We start from the raw sequence: 21,847 nt of genomic DNA, 5'->3' as shown, positions 1-21,847 counted from the left end.
AAGCAAAAAACCCCGTGCGAAGTTGTTACCCGCCTGTGCCGCTGCGCAGCTCGTTATATATTATTCATGAGGAATTCGCTGGGGGAGGGAGGTTTAATTCGTGTCTCGTGGAGTTCAGAGTTTTACAAAGAGGTAGCATTTTACTTGTTATAGGGCAGTCAATCTATGGGCGACGTGTGGAAGAGCTGTAGGGTTCATACAAAAATCGGCTTTCGACTTCCAGAATTAAAAAAAAAAACGGTTTAACCGATTTTTTAGTTTTTACAAAAAAATTATTTGTAATTAAGAGAGTAAATATTTATACTTATTTCAAAATTTAGCATTCATGGAATTATAACATTGTAACAAATTAAAATGTAGGTACTCTGCCTATACAAAACCGAGGGTATTTAAAATTAACTAAGAAGGGGAGATAGCGAAGTCGAAAATTCAAAAAATTTTGAAACTTTGTCAATATGTAGAGGATTTCTTCCTGATTACAACGCAATTTTTTTGCTGCCCAAATTCAAAGAAGAGGGTGTAATTAACCCCTGAAAATTCGGCTATTTTCCGATTTTGTGTTATAACACGCGAACTGTATTTATTTGTTAATCATAAACGGGTTAGAACGCATTATATAGCAAGGATACATAACATTGTGCGTGGTGAATAAACATAAACCTAAATATATGCGTACTATATCAAATTATACTTAACAATGGAGAGAAAAATGAAAAAATAGAGGTGAAGAATGAGTAATGAGAAATGAAAAATGTACAATGAAAATGGAAATGAAGATGAGAATGAAAATGAGAATGAGAATGAAAATGAAAATAAGAGTAAACATGAGAATGAGAATGAAAATGAAAATAAGAATGAAAATGAGAATGAAAATGAAAAAGAAAATGAAAATGAAAATGATTTCTCTTGATTTTTTCACGGAATCAACCTATTCCTTTAACAAGGCTCTTGATAAACTTATGTAAACTTATGTAACCTCGTTGTGTGTGAGTTTATAGTGTGTGAACCACTTACCAACTTTAAGTATTGTATGCTTTTTTGTATGCGCTGTGTATTGCTATTTCTTTTTTCTTTTTGTCTTTTTCTCTGTTTTTGCTCTTGTACACTAATGGAACTTTATCCCGTATATATAATAATAATAACAATAATAATAATAATAACAATAATAACAATAATAATAATAATAATAATAATAATAATAATAATAATAATAATAAAATGAAAAAGAAAATAAAAATGAGAACGAAAATGAAAATAGAAATACATAGAAAATAGAATAGAAGTGAAAAGTGAGGGGTGGAATTAAAAGTGTATACTATACTATTAATTTTAGTTTTGTCGCGTTAACGGATTACCAACTGTAAGAGATAGAAAAACAGTTTCAAGCCAAAAGTTACTTCTTTTAATTAGATCTAGCATTAGGCAGAAAAATTATTTTACAGTTCCCGAGTCATCATACAAAATTGGAAAATAACCGAATTCTCATGGGTCAATTTCAACCCATTAGAGTGAATTTGGGTAGTAAACAAAAATTGGGTCGTAATGAGGAGGGAATTCTCTACATATTCACAGTTTCAAAATTTTTTTAATTTCCGGGTTCGGCATGTTCCCTTGTAAGATAAATAATAAATCTTTATTTCATTTAGCATGTTTCTTCAGCAAATATGAACTCGTGAAGATTAGTTTTACAGTAAAGTTTTACAACAATAAGCTTATGCCCGAGGAAATTTCAAAATGTTAACGTTTTTAATTAAACAATTAATTAATTTTTACACATTGAATCTGGTATCTAAAATCCGGCTTTTAAATTTAAAACCCGGTTGTCGAATTTTACAAATTTCTCCCCAAAAACGCTTTTTAAACCCGGTTTTTAGTAACCCCCGAACTCTAAAGAGCAGCACTGTTTAGATTTAGAGCTTCAGAGCAATCTAGATAGTAGGTAGATATCCGAAAATTTGCAGAGCTACTAAATTACTGTTACATTTCAATTTTAATTTCCATACAATTTTGCGAGAATATCTATCATCTGAGTAGGCAACAATCACACTTGGAAATATGTAAATTATTATTTAGAATAAACATTATGGTACGGAGTACATACTAGGTGTCCCAAGTTCCAAGCAACAAAATTCTGAAGAATTTAGAGTCAGTCAGAATAAGAAAAAAAATTCATTAAAAATACATCGTTCACTCTTTGTTTCCGAGAAATGGTAGTCCTGGTTCTGACAAAATTTCCTATCAAGTAAACACACCAGAGAATGGTGAGAAAATTTTTAAAAAAATTAGAAAGTCTGCGGAAGTAGTTTTCTTCAGCTGATCGTTTCTAACTCGATGAAACTTGCATTAATCAACGAACACTGACTCTCACAAACTACATTACATCTCTATATTTCAAAACTTAAACTAACTCTCCTTTCTTACTTTAACTCCCCCTCACGCTCCCCAACTTTATCCTCCAAAACTCGGGACACCCTGTATACACCCCGTACTGTCATCGAACGTGTTAAAAAAAAAAACCCCATAAAGGAATCTTTTCAACTTTCATACGGTTTAAACGATACAATGACGCGCGTCGATGGGCATAAAGGGGGGGCGGAGCCATAAACGAAGATTACTTCTTTTTTTTTGTTTTCCCGCTGCCCGTTACTTCGATAAAGATTCTTGTGTAGGCGAGGGGAATTATAAGCGGCCGTACGTGTTCGCGGCGTTCCTCGCGTTGCCCGCCGTGAATAAATGTAATTGATAAGCGTAAGAAAACAGTTTACTGTAACAGTACCCACGTCGTCGGTCTTCCTGGTGCAATCATCGCGCTCGAATGCGCCGAGCGAAGCGCGCGTGTTATGCAAGGACTGATAATGAACACAATACGCGCGTATGTTCCTCGTGATTACGAGCCGGGACGATAGATCGCCGTACAGTCGGAGCAAAACGGATTTAGATCCGCCTTGACATCCATTTAAAAGCATAGGTGTATCGCTCCCGTCACCGACGCGAATTTCCACCGGCCCGATGACTAAGCAATGAAACCAACCACTCGCAAGCGACTTGTTAGCAACGCGCTGATATACCCCGAGACACTAGTCGCGCGTCACCGCTGACAATAAGCGTAATACGAGAATGACAGAGAATGATGCCTGCGCGTTTCAACACCTTCGCCTTCGATCAACAGTGGGCCTTTGCGTCGATTTTGTATCCCTGCTTCTATGCGCATATATGTGTATCAGGTTGGCTTGAGAGATGCCGCAGAAAGTCAACAGAATAAAATGAATAAAGTAGGTGAAAAGCAAAAATATTTTCATTCGAGTTTTTAGGGAAATGTTCACAAAGAAATTTCATTTTGGAAAATGGCTTACTGAAAATGCAGTTATTTTTTAATGAATAAATTGTTTATAGTGAATTCAAAATTTAAGAGTGGGTTGACTTTCAGGAAATATAATATTATGAGGGAATAGAAATGTATTTTTTTATTATGGTACTTTTGTTATAGTCGGCTTAGCGAAAGAAGGCGCCTTGGGACCGGGGCCAGAATTTGCGACGTTGCCGCTACTCCAGGCTCGCGATTGGTGCTTCCCCTACGCGGCTCCCTACGCCTTGGCCAATGACTGTCGACTACTTAGCTGTGGGCCTAGAGTAATCGTTGTCCTTCTCGGGTGTATACTGCTATCCTCCTCCAGAGGGCGCACCCAACGTCCTTCCCATAGAGATTTGACAGTGTCGAATCTTATTGGCTATTGCGGCACGAGCCATGCAGAATGATTGGCGGACAAGTCGAGGAATAGAGGCTCATAGGATTCTTATTCTATTTAGCGTCATTCCACGGTAAATCGATCACTTTTTGCACGATGTCAGGGATTTTGTTTAAACTGAAATATTATATAGGAAGGGATTTCAGTCATCGCTTTACTGGTTTTGAATTTGCTCAATTTTTGCCTGTTTTCATGAATCCGAGCTGTACTTGCGAATTTTTATCTCGGAAACTCTTTATCGCATTGAATTCATTCTTTTTTCATTTTAATCTAGAAGCTGCGGGCTATTCTAATACTCTTTTTTTATATTGAAAAATTAATTTTGTAATTTTTAAAATTATAACCAAAGTTTTATTTTGCAAATTTCACGTACGAAATACACTCTTGGCAATGCTGTTGATAGTTTTCGAGATAGAAATACGTAAGTACAGCTTTTTTCACGAACATAGGCAGAAATTGCACAATTCAAAGTCCTATATTTTGTAACCAATTTCAAAACCTGTTAAACAATGACTCAAAGCTTTCCATAGTTTCGCGTGATTCACAAAATACATATTGCATTCTGATCAAAGTCTCTAAAAATGTGATCGATTTGGCGTGGAGTGACTTGTAAATGAAGGAATCTGTTTTATCGAGCGAGTGATAGAGACACAGTTATGCTTAAAGTTAGAAGGAGACGTCCGATCTGCTACACAACGTGGCAACGTCGCACAAAGTACGAAGCAGGCATTGGGTCTCTCCCGAGCCACGCGCGCCGGCCTACGGGCCGCCCAGGCGCCTTCTTTCGTTAATTAGACTATAAGTATTATTATTTCGAGTATGCTATGCTTCGATATTAAATGGCGTCAGTAAATGAAATATAGTCAGAATTATGTGTATTTCACTTAAGTAACGAGCACCCTATAAGCAGGGATTTCTTCTACTGTCACTGATTAATTTATAACTTATATATATAATCTTATAACTTATAAAAATAATCTTATATATATCATTAATGTGTGATTACTTGTTCCTATTAACATTTGCATTCCACTATATCTCCTTTAGACTGTCTAGTAAGTCGTTGGCCTCGAATAAAATACATATTCCCAAAAGTTATACTCGTTCTTTGAAAAGTTGATATTTAATTAAAGTCAAGGGGGGTATGAATTCTTTTGTCCCACGCTTATGTTATTTGCGCGTCTAAAACCGCCTACGTGCATCGAAAATTGAAGGGGCACGCATTCCATTTGCATACCAGGCATTTTTACATATGCATGAGCCTACTCCAGCAAAGGTAGCGGAAATAAAACCGATTGATTTACAAGCTGGTTATTAAGGTATTTGTTATCAATGACGCGAAGGAGTGGAGAAAATCTATATACTCATGCCTTATCGCGCTTGCTCCGTTTTCTAGACTGTTTTCCCTAGCTTCCGAGCACGCAGATTAAACAGCAATTTATTAGAACTTCCATACATCGGGTGGATGCTTCAATTCCGCGCGATGGAAGCAACAGCATTCGTTTTCGATTAAATGTTTACTCAAACACCTATCCCTCTACTTTTGCAAATCATTGGTTAGCAAAACTGCGCTCGAATCCTCCAAAAGAGCTTTTCACTCTCTACGAGTTAAGTCAGTGCGCGCAGTCCGTGCGGGAAACGCGCGCCGCGCGTTCAGTGAGTACTGTCGACAAAGGCGACTTCAAGATTTCCGCACGTGGGTTTCGGTAAGCGATTCAACCTTCGCACTCGAAGAGTTAAATGTGTACAAAAGTGGTTCTTATGTAAAATCGAAGAACAAGTTACGTTTTTGAAAACGAACTTATTATACATACCATGGATAGGTACATACAACACCTGCTGTATTTTCGAATGACTTTTTTTAATGAATATTTTGACTGTATTTTTATTTCATACCTTTGAAACATTTTATTTTAAAATATATGTTTATTAACACTCTTATATCCATTTTCATGAGTAATACACATCTGGATCTAGGAATTAACATTTTTTGTTACCACCTTATGTAAAGCAATAACTACAGAAGCCCCGCGATGCCTGAATAAAAGTGGCACTGTATAGGTATCCACGAATATAAAGAACTAATTCAACCACCAAAAACGAAGCAGACGAAGGAAGCATGGACTGTTAGGTACGTCCATTCACCTTCAGAGGTAAACAGAAGTGGTAGAAATGCGTATAGTGTAGTGAGGTCACACCTCGACTGGCCTTCATTTGGGCTATGACCTCAATTCATATTCATGCGATGTTCAAGGCTGCCACGTAATGTTTAGAAATTGAAATAATAAAGAAGATGAGGTAACTCACTTCGCAAGGTATAGCGTCGGTTCTATCCGCACGAATGACACAGATTTCTTTCTATGTGCCTATTTGCAAAGTAGCAATAACAGATTCACCACCTCTTACGCGACTTAAGGATGAATAATTTCAGTGACAATCTTAGCCAAAAGTTAATCAATTTCCAAGATATTAATCAACTGTCCGGTATTCTTGCGACAATATAGTTCGGCGCTTGATATTTCTATACACAAAATTTCAAAAACTTTGGCCTAATATTTCACTCTTAATTTTGTAGTTATATTTCTCAATATTGCGTTTTACCATAAGAATACACGGTAAGTTAAAAGTTAAATAATTCAAAGACCACCGAATCAATTTTTCTAAAAATTTGCGAAGGGTTTTAATATTGCAGAAAAATTCATTCCTCCAATTTTCAAAGATTTTCGCTTATTTTGAATGTTACTGAATGTTCATCCTTAAAGAATATACATATAAATTACCTTGCCTTCTTCTAATCATGTCTCTCATTTCTATGTATATAAAATAGGTATACTCGCTTCACTTGTCGCATGAGTAACACGAAATTATTGAATAATATTTAAATTATAAATTGTACAAGTTGCTAATACCCAGATAGCACACAGGCGTCTTGAAGACGTCTTAAAACGGATGTCTTGAAGAGGTGTGGCAAAAAAATTTTACCTTGACGGGAATCGAACCTAATTCACAACTACTCAAGACACTTTCTTGTTAACTATTTCCATTTTACGTGCCTCGCCGTAAAATGTGGCGAACTATTTATACCGTCTAGAAAATTGTATTGTTTCCTTGCATACCTATCCTTGTACAGTAAAATCTAGGCAGCTGCCCTGAGTAGGGCGTAAACTTGACAAGGGACGCAAAATGGTGTTTTCATTTTTGGCATTTTTTAAAATAAAGTTGTAAATGAAATATTACAAGTTGTACTCTAAATGTTTTACGGTATGAATAAAATGTCAGAATATTCGATTTTAGAATATTCGAAAACCGGTTTAACCGTTTTTTGGGGGGAATAGTGGAAATCGACAACCGGTTTAACCGGTTTTGTTGGGAATAGTGGAATTCGACAGCCGGTTTAACCAGTTTTTGGGGAATAGTGGAATTCGAAAACCGGTTTAACCGGTAGTTTGGGAATAGTGGAATTCGAAAACCGGTTTAACCGGTTTTTTCGGAATAGTGGAATTCGAAAACCGGTTTTTTCAAAAGTCGGTTTTTGTATAAACCCTAGCACTAAGCCGTAGAATAGTTCCAAGATCCGCATGCAGAGGGCGCTTCACTTACTTTTAAAATTAAATGAGAATGGAAAGTCTAATTTATACCGTAGCGAAGCACGCGTATTTTGCTAGTGTATTATAAATAAAAGGCGCAAGTTGGCAAATTCGCCAAGGGCGCAAAAAAGGCTCGAGCCGAGCCTGGTTATGAGGTAACCAGGAATGAAATAAAAACCCCAAGGAGAAACGTGCTAATTTTAACGCAACATCAAGTATCGCTTTCCACTGATAATAATTTAGAAAAATGTCATGCATACCAAGAACGCAGTCAGTCAAGGCGAATCGTTTCTTTATAAGTATTGTTTCCTAACTCTCAATGCTATGCGGAATTACATTTTCTTATACGAACTTTCGTTTTTTATCTCGAGAAAACTGAAACACGAGTAGTTGCTTACGGATTGTTTCCATCTTCAAGCTATCATGTTTGTTTTCGATTTTCTCAGAAAGGAAGTTTGCAAGAAAGCTATTCTACGATTTCTACTTTTCCTTTCACATGGAATAATTTCATCTGCAAATATCTGTACATATTAAGGCTGTTCGACTACTCGGAAAAAGCGAGCCGAGCCGAGCCGAGTACCCGTAAAAATCGAGTGGCTCGAAAGAACCGAGCGGCTCGATAAAACCGAGTAGCTCGAATTTTTTCGAGCGGCCCGAAGGAATCGAGAAGCTTGAATTTTTTCGAGCGGCACGAATATACTTGGAGCAGATCGAAATTTTCGAGCAGACGGACTGTGTCGAGTACCTTGAAGCTTGAACGTTTCAGGCAATACGAATGTTTCGAATGTTTTAGGTTACGAAGAAAAAAGTAAGAAGAAAAGAAAGATAACATAAAGAGAAGTGTATGAATACGTTCATAAATACACAAAAAAATGAAGAAAAAAAAAATTTGAACTTAGTACTTACTTTCAAACGTTACAGAATATTTCCATTTACAGCTTATATTTTAATTATTCACATTACTTATCGAGAACCATTATTTACATTCCGTAGATAAACGTAACCTAAAGTATTCGAAACATTCGTATTGCCCGAAACGTTCAAGCTTAAAGGTACTCGACACAGTCGGTCTGCTCGAAAATTTCGATCTGCTCCAAGTATATTCGAGCCGCTCGAAAAAAAATCGAGTTTCTCGGTTCTTTCGGACCGCTCGGTTCATTCGAGACGCTCAAAAAAATTCGAGCTACTCGGTTTTATCGAGCCGATCGGTCCTTTCGAGCTACTCGGTTTTTACGGGTACTCGACTCGGAAACCGAGTCTCGGCTCGGTCCGAACTTCAAGCTACTCGAATATTCGAGTACTCGAACAGCCTTAGTACATATACCATAATTGCTACTGCATCCCACTAATTCCTATTATCAACTACCCGCGTGCCATCTTTCACAATCGACTATCTCGAAAGTGAAGCGTCGCATGGAGAACTTTTATTCTAAATTATCGATTCCCTTTTGCACGAAGGACCACTCCCTTTTCGGTTCACCCAGTTGCTCGACTATACGGCGATATGAGAATACATTCCCGTTCATAATATTACGACACATACTCTTTGTGGAATAATTATTGTGAGAAACGTTGCAAATTTATCGAAGAACTCTGACAAAATTCACTTTATTGGGCATATTCAATTACAAGCAGTAAATGTATTCAATCTCTACCACATATCACATTTCCTGCAAATACAACAGGCGTCCTAATTAGAGTTGTTACGAATATTCGAATACCAGTAGAATTCGAATTTAAGATTCGAATACCAGTAGAATTCGAATAACCAGGAGTATTCGAATAATTAGAAGTACGAATAATTAGGAGTACTCGAATATTCGGATTGATCGAATTTCGGAATATACCGAATAGGAATTTGAACATGTAATACTTTTTCACACTTCACCGCGAAATTCTTTTCATATTGGCCATTATATTTTTTTTTTCAAATGTTTAGATTCGTATTCGATGCACAATCTGAAATTCAAACACTTTGAATTATTCAAACACTTTGAATTATTCGAATATTCAGAATTATTCGAATATCCAGAATTATTCGAATAGGTATTCAGAATTATTCGAATACTCTTCGAATAAATCATTCGTATTCGAAATTATTCGAATTATTCGAATACATCATTCGCATTCGAAATTATTCGAATCATTCGAATACATCATTCTTATTCCAAATTATTCGAATTTTTCGAATACATCATTCGTATTCGAAATTATTTGAATTATTCAAATATTTTGTCTATTCGAATATTTCGACTATTCGAATATTTCGACTATTCGAATATTTCGACTATTCGAATATTTCGACTATTCGAATATTTCGACTATTCGAATATTCACAGCTACAGTCCTAATACTCACGGGCGTCAGTGTATATTAAATACACAAGTAGTTATCCTGTAGAAATTCAATTTCCCACAAAAGCAGAACCTGGCACCACGCAACCTACCCAGACGCCCAAAAAACATAAGCAAACTAAACACTTCCACCGTGAATTATCGTAAACCGCTAATCCTCCGCGACGGCCGCGGCGGCTAACATTCGTTAAGGGGTGGGCAAAAAGTCGCGCGACTAAACGTTCGCATTCAGAGAGGCTCGTCCCATAATTCATCTCGAAATCACTTGCGCGTCGTTGACAACTCTTTCCCTTATACATATTCTCGGCCCCGTGGCGTTTATTATCGCTCTGACAACCACTTTCCTTTTCCCAATTGGTGTTTATGGGGAATCTTTCTTACGCCTTATTTCCACGTGGGTCACTCCCCCCTGCGGCCGTGCATAAATGTCGGCTCGTGACAGAAAGATGAGTGTTCCCGCGTGCAAGCGAGTAGGAAGCGTTGGGAACGGCTTGTCTACGAACGAAATGATATATTGAGGCGAAAAGGACATCGTGCGCAACGCAGATGCATGTACCCATGCAAATCTCATTGCCTCGGAACCGTTACGACGCGCCTAAGAATGCCTCGCTCCGAAAGGTCGGTCGGTTGTGTCGTGGCCCCGTCCGAGGAACGTCTTTGTTTTAACCATCGTTAATGCAATGGCCCGCCGCCCGAGGCAGGCCTATGTTTTGAAAGAAATTAAAAGGAAAGGGGCAATTGTACGATCGTACAGTTGCCATTTTCAATGCACCGCAGCAGATTAGGGTTGTTACGCGGTTTACTTCCAGTAGAATGGCCAGGTAATCGCTGGAGCGTGCACCACGTTTTACAGGGTCTTCACTGTAACGGTCCGCAGGACTATTATTCCGCGAATATTTTTCATTTCACCGTTTAGAATAGCGTGACGATAAAAGGTATTAACTGTGATTTATTTGCGTTAAATTGACAACGTGAGACGGCAACAAATATTTTTCATATAGGTACTTCTTTTTTACAATTGCAGGAGAAAAGGGAGGTTAGGTTTTTTTACTGCAACCATATGATTTTTCTTTCGTAATATTGTGGGGGACATGAAGACGAATTCAACGAGTACCATAATGTAACACTTTTATTCATAATAATATTAAATTTAAAGGGTATTCGGTAGGGGAGACCAGGGCTAGTTGACTAATTCCCTTTAATTGTTGTATTATGTTATAAATTATGCTGCGATACGCGGTATTGACGCATATGAATGACCAGCTTGCGATTTAATGTGTCACCGTGACAAAAACTTGCGTGTTCTATCAGTGAAAATGAAAAATCTAGAAAGGGAGGAAATATTTCTGTTTCGACTATTCATGAATTTTTGTCCACTAAGTATTGCTTGATGTTTGTTCATGAATATTTTGTGGAAACGTGATACATTGACTATAATTTAGGGTATTCTTTTAACCGATGCGTGGAGGTTTTGTACGTACGACCCTTAAAATGTTGATTATGTCGGACGGGGTTACTTTGTAAGCATAGGAATTTTTAAAACATAAAAGTAAATGTTATCGGCGCACCGGTTCGGTCTATTTTTGTAAAAAAAATTGTATAAAAAATAGACCGAACCGGTGCGCCGATAACATTTACTTTTAAGTTTTAAAAATTCTTTACGGTCGAAATTCTAAATCATTTTATTTAAGCATAGGAATGCCACTAAAAATTCCACTTTTTATCCTCAAGATGCAGTAGAGGCGAAGAGTTTAGCTGCTCGAATCCACTTCTCCCACCACAAATCCCTCCAAACTCACCCCTACCAGTTTTACACCCTATCCTCCCTTCAAACTCTCAGGCCTTCGAAATAGACCATAACAATCAACTAGAAAATAATTACAGTATCTAACACGATACTTAATAAAAAAATAACAGTGTGAAGGAGTGAAAAAAAAAATTTGCAACTAAAAAATAAATCTCCAGTCAACTAACCCCATCCCGTTTGTCAACTAACCCCGCAGCCAGGGTTTGTTGACTCATTCGTCTCACTACCCACTCTAAATATAATAAAACCTGCGACCTAGACTCAATTAAAACAATTTTAAAAATTAAGCCTGTATACCTAATGAAATTTGTAAACTTTTGGTGTGCAACAAGTCAACAAAATACCAATGGTCTATTTATAAAAATTAAAAATGTTAAAAATTATTCAACTAGCCCCGGTCTCCCCTACAGTGTTACATGGACTGATTATATTAATTATTACAAAATTAAACTGTAATCCCGCGAAATACCAAGAAGGGAAGTCACGAGAAAGGCTCTACAGTCCACAACACAGCCGAGTGCCTGAATAGAGATGGCAAGTCTGTTGTAAAATAGACCACACTGCGTTCCACATTAGAGCGTACTCGTTTCGCGCAGGGATACACTGTTGATTGGTCGTAAACCGGCAGGGAAAGTGCTACGACCAATCAGGAAAGTGCTACGACCAATCGGGCGTGTCAGATCCGCGGGAGCTGCGCAGAACGTTCGCAAATCGGTAGGAGCGTTGGTACACTCTTACATGGAACGCAGTGTAGATTACCTGTTCACATTGAGTTAGCGATTCGACTTGACTGCATTACAACGAAAGATAAATAAGTCTGAACCCCGCTTGTTAACTTCCCCCAGCAGAAACAGATGTCTGCAGTCCCCAACTGCACCCAGCGACTGGAACAGAGATCTATCCGCGGCAGAGTTTCCTCGGGGAGAAATATGAAACCAGATCGAATTCATCGGCTGGCAATCGACGACAGATCGAAAAGGTCAACTCGCGCGTAAGCGGGGGCGGCAGATGGAGCGATAAAACTGATCAAGATTACCAGGCGCTTGTCGCGCCAGTTCTCCTTCCCGCTAATCTCCGCTCGCCACCTCCTGAATGGCTCCGTTTGCCGCGGGCAGCGAGCCCAGCCTCGCAGGTCCCGACGAATATTACCTCTAATTCGCCCGGACGAGTCGGGCCTGTTTGCGCCCCTTAACGAAGCTTGAAAGGGACCAGTTATTAGACAGAATCGTGAAAGGACACGCTCTGCCAGTGACGCCAGTTGCTCTCGGAATGGCGGAATAATGACCGGCCGCGAGGAGAGCAATCAGTCAAAGGGCGCCGTGCGTGCCACTGCCAAGGGGGAGCTATCCATCCCTTTTAACGCTCTAACCGCCGCCCGCGCCGTCGCGTATGCGTGACTCTCAATCTTGCGACCGTTACGTCACGCCCACGACAATTATTTCACGGCGGTTTAGATCCAGATCTTACGTTCAATGCTCATTATGCTATTTACGAGATCGCTACAGTAACGAGCCCAGGTGCTCATTGCATGGTAACAATATCTCCCGCATTCTTAGGCGTGCTATGCTATAGATTGGCCTGTGGGGATTAGGGGAGACCGGGGCAAAGTGCACCTCGGGGTAAAATGAGCTTTCTTAATTTATTCTTTAACAATAGAATATATTTACAAATTTTCGTGACGTAATAAATGTGTGTAATACCACAATGATAATTACGTACATTCAGATATTGCAAAATGGAAATTCGTTTAAAAAATTAAAAATTAAGTTTTAGAGACTTCCAACTGGTTTTCTTTTCGATTTAGCTTTTTGGATAGATGAGTCTTAAATGTGCTATTTTAACTCGAAATTTTTTCTGCGTGTTTATAACACGCTTATAAACATACGTGTACTCGCGTTTGAGAAAACATTGATCCTAACGTTATTAAATAATTAATTTTCCATTGAGTACACATTCGGGGCAAAGTGACCGGGGTAAACTGAGCTGCAAAGAAAAGATGCGCAAGAAACCACGCGGCGTGATGGAACAGAATCTAACCTAAATAAAAATGAAAAATCTGCCACAGTTGTTGACAACCACGGTGCAGAAAAGGCCAGAAGCTGCCGTGCTACACACGTCATTCCAGCGCAAGGGGTTAATATTTACTTGTATCTTTAATTAAAATTCTTATTTTGTTGCACCTCAATTTACCCCGGATAGGAGTTCACTTTACCCCATGTGTGATACCTCTTGCATCGTTTCTTTCAAGTTGATTTTTAATATACTCTAAGTTTATTTTAAGTATTGCTATTCGTCATTTACCAATAGTGGTGTTTTAATTATATTATAAATCTGTTTCCAAACATTTTTATTGAAAGGGAAAAATTTTATTCGACTTCAAACTTTTTCACCCCCACTTTGCCCCGGTCTCCCCTACCCAATTAGTTTAGGAATGTGTTTCGATTCACGGACCAGGCGATTGCACAAGATTCAAGTCAATAATGTGGTAAGCGTGTAGGCAGTACTTAAAAGTTTGTGGGATAATTAATTCCAGCGGTTCGCATTTTTTGGTGTGAGTAAGAACGAGGCTGATTTAAATGAGTAATCGTGGGAATAATTGAAGATTAGTAAACGCGTACGTCGATGGCTTATTGCGCAAATATTGTATGTCCAGTTTTTGTGAAATTGTGGATTTCTTTAACCCTTCGTGGTCATGCGGGGTGTATTGTACCCTAAGAATAATTTTCGAAGTAAAATGTCGTATCTTTACGACTTCCAAAGGGGATTTATTGCAAGAAAAAAAATATAAATTAAATTAAAAAATCACCTTTTTCAACAACCGTGGAAAATCGCTCATATTCAATTACAAATTTTAATATAACAAAATTTACATTTCTAGAAAAAAGACTATTAGACCATGATTGTATAAGTATCACGAACGTACAATTATCACTGAAAAGTTAAAAGATACAATACGCAAATGGTAACTCAAAAAATGACGCTGGGGTATAATGAACCCCGTGTGACCAACTTGTGATTATGAGATGTGACCACGAAGGGTTAAGGGTCATTCAACTTTGATCGGTCGAAAAATTAAGCTATTTTTAAAGATTTTTTCCCAGCAAATACAACATATAATGAAATAAATATTTTTGGAATTTATTAAGTGCATATATCGAAGGTCAGGAAGGAGCAACACTTAGAACTCGATTTTCTCCATAATTTTTTACTACTGAACTCTATGCTTTTAATGTGTTATGTGTTAACACGTTTTGAGGCAAAATACTCGCTGTCGATCTTTTTCAAATTTTCCAACTAGTCATGAGAATTTGAATATCTTCGCCACTGAATCTGGTGAACAGGACAGAGAACTTTCGATGGTTTTGTCGGTGATAAATATAAAATAAGATGGAATTTTTAATTTTAATAAAAACTATATTGAATCATTCAAACAGATTTTACTGTAGATAAAGTTTCATTAGATACTCTGAACTTTTACTAGTGAATCGTAAGTTTTCTAATCCTTAATTGAAAACACTGTTCTTTGGACCGTAAACAGCTCGAATGCATTTTGCATGCTTTCCTTATTAACTAGTTTAAGTAGATGCTAATTAGCAGGCGAGAAGTACCCTTGAGAACGTTTTAGCATGTTTGTCCTAATTTTCCTGAAATCTCGATCGTCACACGTGGCTTCGTGCCATCATAGATTGCGAATGGCCCTTTACGATTGGCTACAATTGATTGCTTTATAAACACCCATTCATAGTAATTTAATTGCAATATTCGTACGAAGTTATCTAATCAATTTCTAGGAACGAATAATAAGTAACTTCTCTTTAGACCACCAAACAGTGCTGCTTGCAGTGTGTAAATATAAAAGAGCAACAGAAATTCTGTGAGAAATTATTTCAACTTGAAGACACACTACCTCGTTATAATAGCAGCTTGAAAAATGAAAGTGCTATATCATCTGTAATAAATGACTTTCTACGCTGAATCACAATGAGCAACTTGAGCAAAAATATTTAGCCAGGGAATGTTTAATAACAGCGTTAAAATGCTGAAATTAAACTCCCTTCGCAGAAATATCGTCATCGAAAGCAAGAAGATTTATAAATTTAAAAAATTCAAGCAACCGCTAGTGAAACCTGCGTCCAAGATTTTGCAAATTAACGCTTGGTTTCGAATTAATTGGAATAGAAACCAGGAGAAAGTTTGGAAAGTCGAGGAGAAATTTTTCAGAGAAATTTGCAGAAACTTGAAAGCAAAATGGTACGAATGAACTTACAGGGGGAGGACACCATGTGGTAGACACCGATTTTGATGAGCCTTGGCACGATGGATCTATGTCGAAAATAAGTAAACAGGTGTCGGAGCGTTTCAGGCAATAAGCCTTAATAATAGAGATATTAAAAATTTCATAGTGGGGTTTTAGTGGGTAAAAATCCCACACTATCCTGGCGCCCCAGGGGGATTCCCCTCTGCAGGAGTCGGGGTGCCTTTTGAAGATGTCTCCACGTTAAAAAAAAAATTATAAATTTTTTTTTGTAAATTATTTTTTTTTATAAATTTTTTTTTAACTTGGGGAAATCTTCAAAAGGCACCCCGACTCCTTCAGAGGGGAATCCCCCGGGGGTGCCAGGGTAGTGTGGGATTTTTACCCACTAAAACCCCACTGAAATTTTTAATAATTTCCATGTAAATATCTCTATTATTAACCTACCACATGGTGTCCTCCCCTTGTTAGCCTTCCTCAGTTTCGAAACAAAACAGATTTAAAGGAAGCAGATTATTTATTTAAACTCTACACCGAGCAAGCCTACCTTGTATTTTACGAGGAAAGAATAATTATTGTCGCCGAAAAGCGCTAATATCTGTATCTAGTTAGCTTTATGACGAAGAGCTTTTAATGAAACAATTTAATCACCACTCCTCGTTATTATCTATTCAATCGCCTAACGATCGAGTTTTATGTAATATAGCATCAATTAGTCATCAGGCATGAAATCGATATTTCCGTCGCGGTTATTTAGAGAAGAAAAATATCTAACGTCTGCTATCTCGTATTTGCGAAGGGAAGACGTAACCACGATAAGTATCTAAGACGCCATTAAGCTCTTATTAAGGAAAAAATTGAGGAAGATTGATTAACTGTTTTGAGATAGCGATGCACGTGTTTCCATGATAAATATACAGTGGCTCACAGCCATAATCGCACACTCTTTAAAATCGCATAACTTTTTTAAAATTAATCCAAACGTCTTGAGTTTTTTTTAGAAGCGAGAAGGATTAGTTTGCTAAGTGACGTGATTTGTTGTTTTGAAAAAAATGCACTTGGTCGGGAAAGCAAAAAAAAAAATATAAAAAGGTCGTTTTTTAAACTTTTTTTATGAGCCTGTAATGAAAATTCAAAAAACCCGTTTGCAGATTTAAGTAAGTTATATTCGTGCCTAAAATTTCATGAAAATCGCAGAATAAGGTCGAAAATCGCTGATTTCGGGAATTTCTGCGATCTTTAACCGTTTATAGCTCAAATCAACGTTAACCGATTTTGATGAAATTTTAGGCACGCATATAACTTACTTAAATCTACAAACTTTTTTTTTAATTTTCATTACGGGCTCACAAAAAAAGTTGAAAAAACGACCTTTACTATTTTTTTTTTTGCTACTCCGGCCAATTGGATTTCTTTTTCAAAACGATGAAACATCCCATACAACACACTCCGTTGCACGAAGCTTGCAGGAAGGTTCCATGTGCGTTTCCGTGGAATGTTCCACAGGGGCGGACATAGGAACCTTTCTGCAACATTCCAGCAATGTTGCGGTGGAACATTGCACTTGGAACCTTCCTGCAAGCTTCATGGAACGTTCCGGAGATTTTCTAGCAATGATCACGGAACGTTCCGGACATTTTCTAGCAATGGTCACGGAACGTTCCAGAGATTTTCTAGCAATAGTTAACATTCCACGGCAACGCACATGGAACCTTCCTGCAAGCTTCATGGAACGTTGCGGAGATTTTCTAGCAATGGTCACGGAACGTTCCGGAGATTTTCTAGCAATGGACACGGAACGTTCCAGAGATTTTCTAGCAATAGTTAACATTCCACGGCAACGCACATGAAACCTTCCTGCAAGCTTCATGGAACGTTGCGGACATTTTCTAGCAATGGTCACGGAACGTTCCGGACATTTTCTAGCAATGATCACGGAACGTTCCAGAGATTTTCTAGCAATAGTTAACATTCCACGGCAACGCACATGAAACCTTCCTGCAAGCTTCATGGAACGTTGCGGAACCTTCCTGCAAGCTTCATGGAACGTTGCGGAAATTTTCTAGCAAGCTTCATGGAACGTTGCGGAGATTTTATAGCAATGGTCACGGAACGTTCCGCAGATTTTCTAGCAATAGTTAACATTCCACGGCAACGCACATGAAACCTTCCTGCAAGCTTCATGGAACGTTGCGGAACCTTCCTGCAAGCTTCATGGAACGTTGCGGAAATTTTCTAGCAAGCTTCATGGAACGTTGCGGAGATTTTATAGCAATGGTCACGGAACGTTCCGCAGATTTTCTAGCAATAGTTAACATTCCACGGCAACGCACATGGAACCTTCCTACAAGCTTTATGGAACGTTGCGGAGATTTTCTAGCAATGCTCACGAAACATTTTCGCAGATTTTCTAGAAATGGTCACGGAACGTTCCGGAGATTTTCTAGCAATGGTCACGGAACGTTCCGGACATTTTCTAGCAATGGTGAGGGAACGTTCCGGAGATTTTCTAGCAATAGTTAACATTCCACGGCAACGCACATAGAACCTTCCTGCAAGCTTCATGGAATGTTCCGGAGATTTTATAGCAATGGTCACGGAACTATTGCTAGAAAATCTCCGGAACGTTCCGTGACCATTGCTAGAAAATGTCCGGACCGTTTCGTGACCATTGCTGGAAAATCTCCGGAACGTTCCATGAAGCTTGCAGGAAGGTTCCATGTGCGTTGCCGCGGAATGTTCCACAGGGGCGGACATAGGAAGACTCCTGGAACATTCCAGCAATGTTGCTGGAACCTTCCTGCAACTTTCCTGGAACCTTCCTACAATGGAGTGTGCTGTATGGGATGTCGCTTAGCAAACTAATCCTTCTAGCTTCTCAAAAAAACTCAAGTCGTTTGGACCAATTTTATAAATGTTATGCGATTTTAAAGAGTGTACGATTATGGCTGTGAGCCACTGTACCTTCCCCGATAAGAACGGGAGGCCCCAGGTGTGGTCCTGTTCGCGGGGTGCTGAACTTGAGAATGAACAGAGAATGGACAATAAGTAGACACCTGCGCAAGCGAGTTACTTTCGACGCAGAAACGCCCTCGACCCATTTCCCTCCGCGAATAATGCTCATTTTCGCGTTATCGAGTTTTCATCTACGTTCACGGTCCCTGGGTTCAACACGAGCGCGTTTCTCTTCCTGCGAGAGATACATACGTGCCCCCTTCGTCCTTCCACCTTTACCCCGCCGGGGGTATTATATTCTCGTCGACCTTACGCCGACCGAGTAGTCTCGACATCATTTCTTTGTTAACCTGTTAACTGGGTCATTTCTCTACCAGAAGCGTCTGCAGTGTATTTAAAAATTTATATTTAACAAAATTATTACGGGCCAACTGCAGGATCCTGCCTACAGGGAATGGCACACGTGACCAAATACATTATTTACCTCACTTGGGCATTAAGGTCAGGTTGCAAAACAGTCCTACGACTGAGCCGCGCCTTTGCGCTACTTTCTTTTTCATTCTTTATCTATCCCCTATCCTACAAAGCCGTTCGATTATTTTAGAAATTATTATTCGCGTAATATGTTGTCTTATTTGATCAGAAATTAGTTTCAGATTCTCGGAGCTTTATTTCAGCGTTTGAAAATAATTTCTGGCCAAATATGATAATATATTATTTGAATGGTCAGCTATAGGATATTTTATTTAAATAGGGCAAGGATTGCCCTTTGGTCGCCAAATATATATATATATATATATTAATTTATATTATTCCTTGTTAACAGATTTAGCGCCTAAGGGGCAAGGAACAATAGTGCTATTAATAATAATTTCAGTTAAAATACTTTGCGCTAGTTATGTAAAAGTACGTTTTTCTTGGGTAGTTTTGCTGGTGAAAATAGTGTAATCGGAGGTTGCGTGTTATATGTTTCCAATTAAAATTTCATACTAAAACATATCGATACATTTTTAATTATAGTCATTTTTCAAAGCGAAGGGTAAGGGGGAAACAGGGAATGTCACAAAACAGCTTTATCGAGAAAATTAAGTTTAGTCCACCAGTAAAGATACAAAATTCAATGAATTTATCTGCATTCTTCATACCATGAAGCTTATACCCTTATTAGGCATAAGAAAAAGTAAGCAATAAAATAATAACTGTTTTACATTATTTTAATATTTTTTCAGGTTTGAACAGAGCAGCATACGCAACGAAATAAAAAAATTAATTACGATTCGATAGTCCTGTAGTCCTAGTTGCCACCCACAAACTATGCTATAAATCGCAAAATTACGAAAAATGAACATTACCTACCTGTTTCCCCCCTTACCGTTCAAGAGCAATTTTAAATTTTGAGAACAAGGTTTGGAAGTGGCAGATATGGCGCGAAGCATGTTAAGAAACAGGAAAAGGAAACATTCATTTTATTGCGAGGACGTGCTAGCGCACTGAAATGTTGAAAAAGTCTGCTTGCAATTTTACAACAGCTGTGAAAGCAATAATATAATTTCGAACAAACATTATTACACGTTTAAAATTCACAGCGATAAGAGTGTTCGCCGCGATAAAAATTCTGGAATGAACATTAAATAGGTTCCGCCCTGCTTTGCATTTCCAAGAAACGAGGGCACTAGGAAGCACATTCATCTGTGGTGAGCAAAGTTATCGATTTAAGAAATAATTGTACGATTGAGGTGATGTCAGTGCACACATCACTCTTCGATGAATTATGAACGGTACCGTGTACGCATGCGCGCCAAGTGTACACACGCATCATCGAACAAAGTTTGTCATTTCTTTTAATTCCACCAAAAAAAGTCAGTTAGACGTACCCCCTGCCTTAAGAAAAAAAAAAAACGATGCCGACGTCTATGTATAACATTAAACAAAAAGAATCCTACCCCCCTCCTGTTTCATTCGACGTCAAACTCCCGTCAAGTACAAAGAACACCGAATAACTGCAGCGTTAGTCCGGTAAACGAAACCGTGTCACCGCTTCTCAGATTGAATCGATCGAGCTAAACAGTCTTGCTACCTCTACGTGTTTACCGCGAAATTTCAAAACAAACTCCTCATTAATGCCACGCCAATGGATATCGAAGGCCACGGTATACTCATTTCCAACGAGTGTTCACTAATCGATCACGTAGGAGGAAAAGTACGTAATAAGGCATAGAATATTTCCGCGTAAATAGAACGTGGGTATTAACCGCTACTTTAAGCCCACTGAAAACGCGTGACCGCATAAAACAAAAGCTGACCTGTACATACTATGGATAAGCGCGCCGAAGAATATTAAATCTGTAATCTCGAATGAAAATCCATTTAGAGCTCGTTCAGAAGCTCTATCCCTTAGGTGCAACGAACTCACTTGGTTGCGCATATTTCGTGGTAAAACTGGCCGAAGCCACTGGTAAATGGCAAACGCGTCTAATCGAACTAATTAGGAAAGATGGGAGGCTTTACGAGGGTAATGACAGCGCAGAGACGAAAGCCCAGTGTTATTCACGACGCGGCGAGCACCTGCCAATTTAAAGGTTAGTTCACTTGAGGATCAAACGGAGCCGCGTGCGGCGCCTCGACTGTCAATCTGACAGCCGCCCGATATAACGTAATCACCGTTCATCGTACCCTTCTACCGCGGCTACAAAGGAATCTCTGGATCGGAACGGACTCGTTTCGCGCTGGTCATCGAGTCGCGGGTATATCGGCCAATCTGCCCGCACGCCTGTGCGCGTTGCACGCTTTAGTGTCGAAGACGAATTCACTTACCGAGGAGCAGGCACGCGAAATCTATGATGATCTTCCGTAGGGCCATCTTCGACGATCGATCCATGTCGATTCGAATCGACGCAGCCGTGGGTCTATGTCGAACGGTGTGACGATCGTTGATCGGTCACGACACGGTCCAAAGATGGGCAAGCAGACACGCTGGGAATGCTCACGCGTCGTCTAGTAGAATACTCAGAAAAAAGACCATCCCGGCGCACGGCTCCGAATGGACTAAGCGAGCGACGCTTGGTGCTTGCACACTAATCGCGAATCTACCTCCGCGGACGGAGCACGCAACCTACTCGATCGAGGCCCGAACGACGACTGCG

General features: G+C 38.9%; 1 protein-coding gene across 4 annotated transcripts in view; it reads right to left on the bottom strand.

Moving 5' to 3' along the window:
* Positions 1–21,847, bottom strand: part of Wun (wunen) — a 68,143-nt gene extending 46,296 nt beyond the window's left edge. For all 4 annotated transcript variants that reach the window (XM_076813872.1, XM_076813871.1, XM_076813870.1 and 1 more), the window contains exon 1: positions 21,519–21,847. In XM_076813872.1, the coding sequence (XP_076669987.1) occupies positions 21,519–21,582 (64 nt within the window). In that variant the 5' untranslated portion in view covers positions 21,583–21,847. The remainder of the gene's footprint in view (positions 1–21,518) is intronic.

Source organism: Andrena cerasifolii, chromosome 6 (assembly GCF_050908995.1).
Source record: "Andrena cerasifolii isolate SP2316 chromosome 6, iyAndCera1_principal, whole genome shotgun sequence".
NCBI classification, from domain to species: Eukaryota; Metazoa; Arthropoda; class Insecta; order Hymenoptera; family Andrenidae; genus Andrena; species Andrena cerasifolii.
This window is presented reverse-complemented; position numbering and strand designations above follow the sequence as displayed.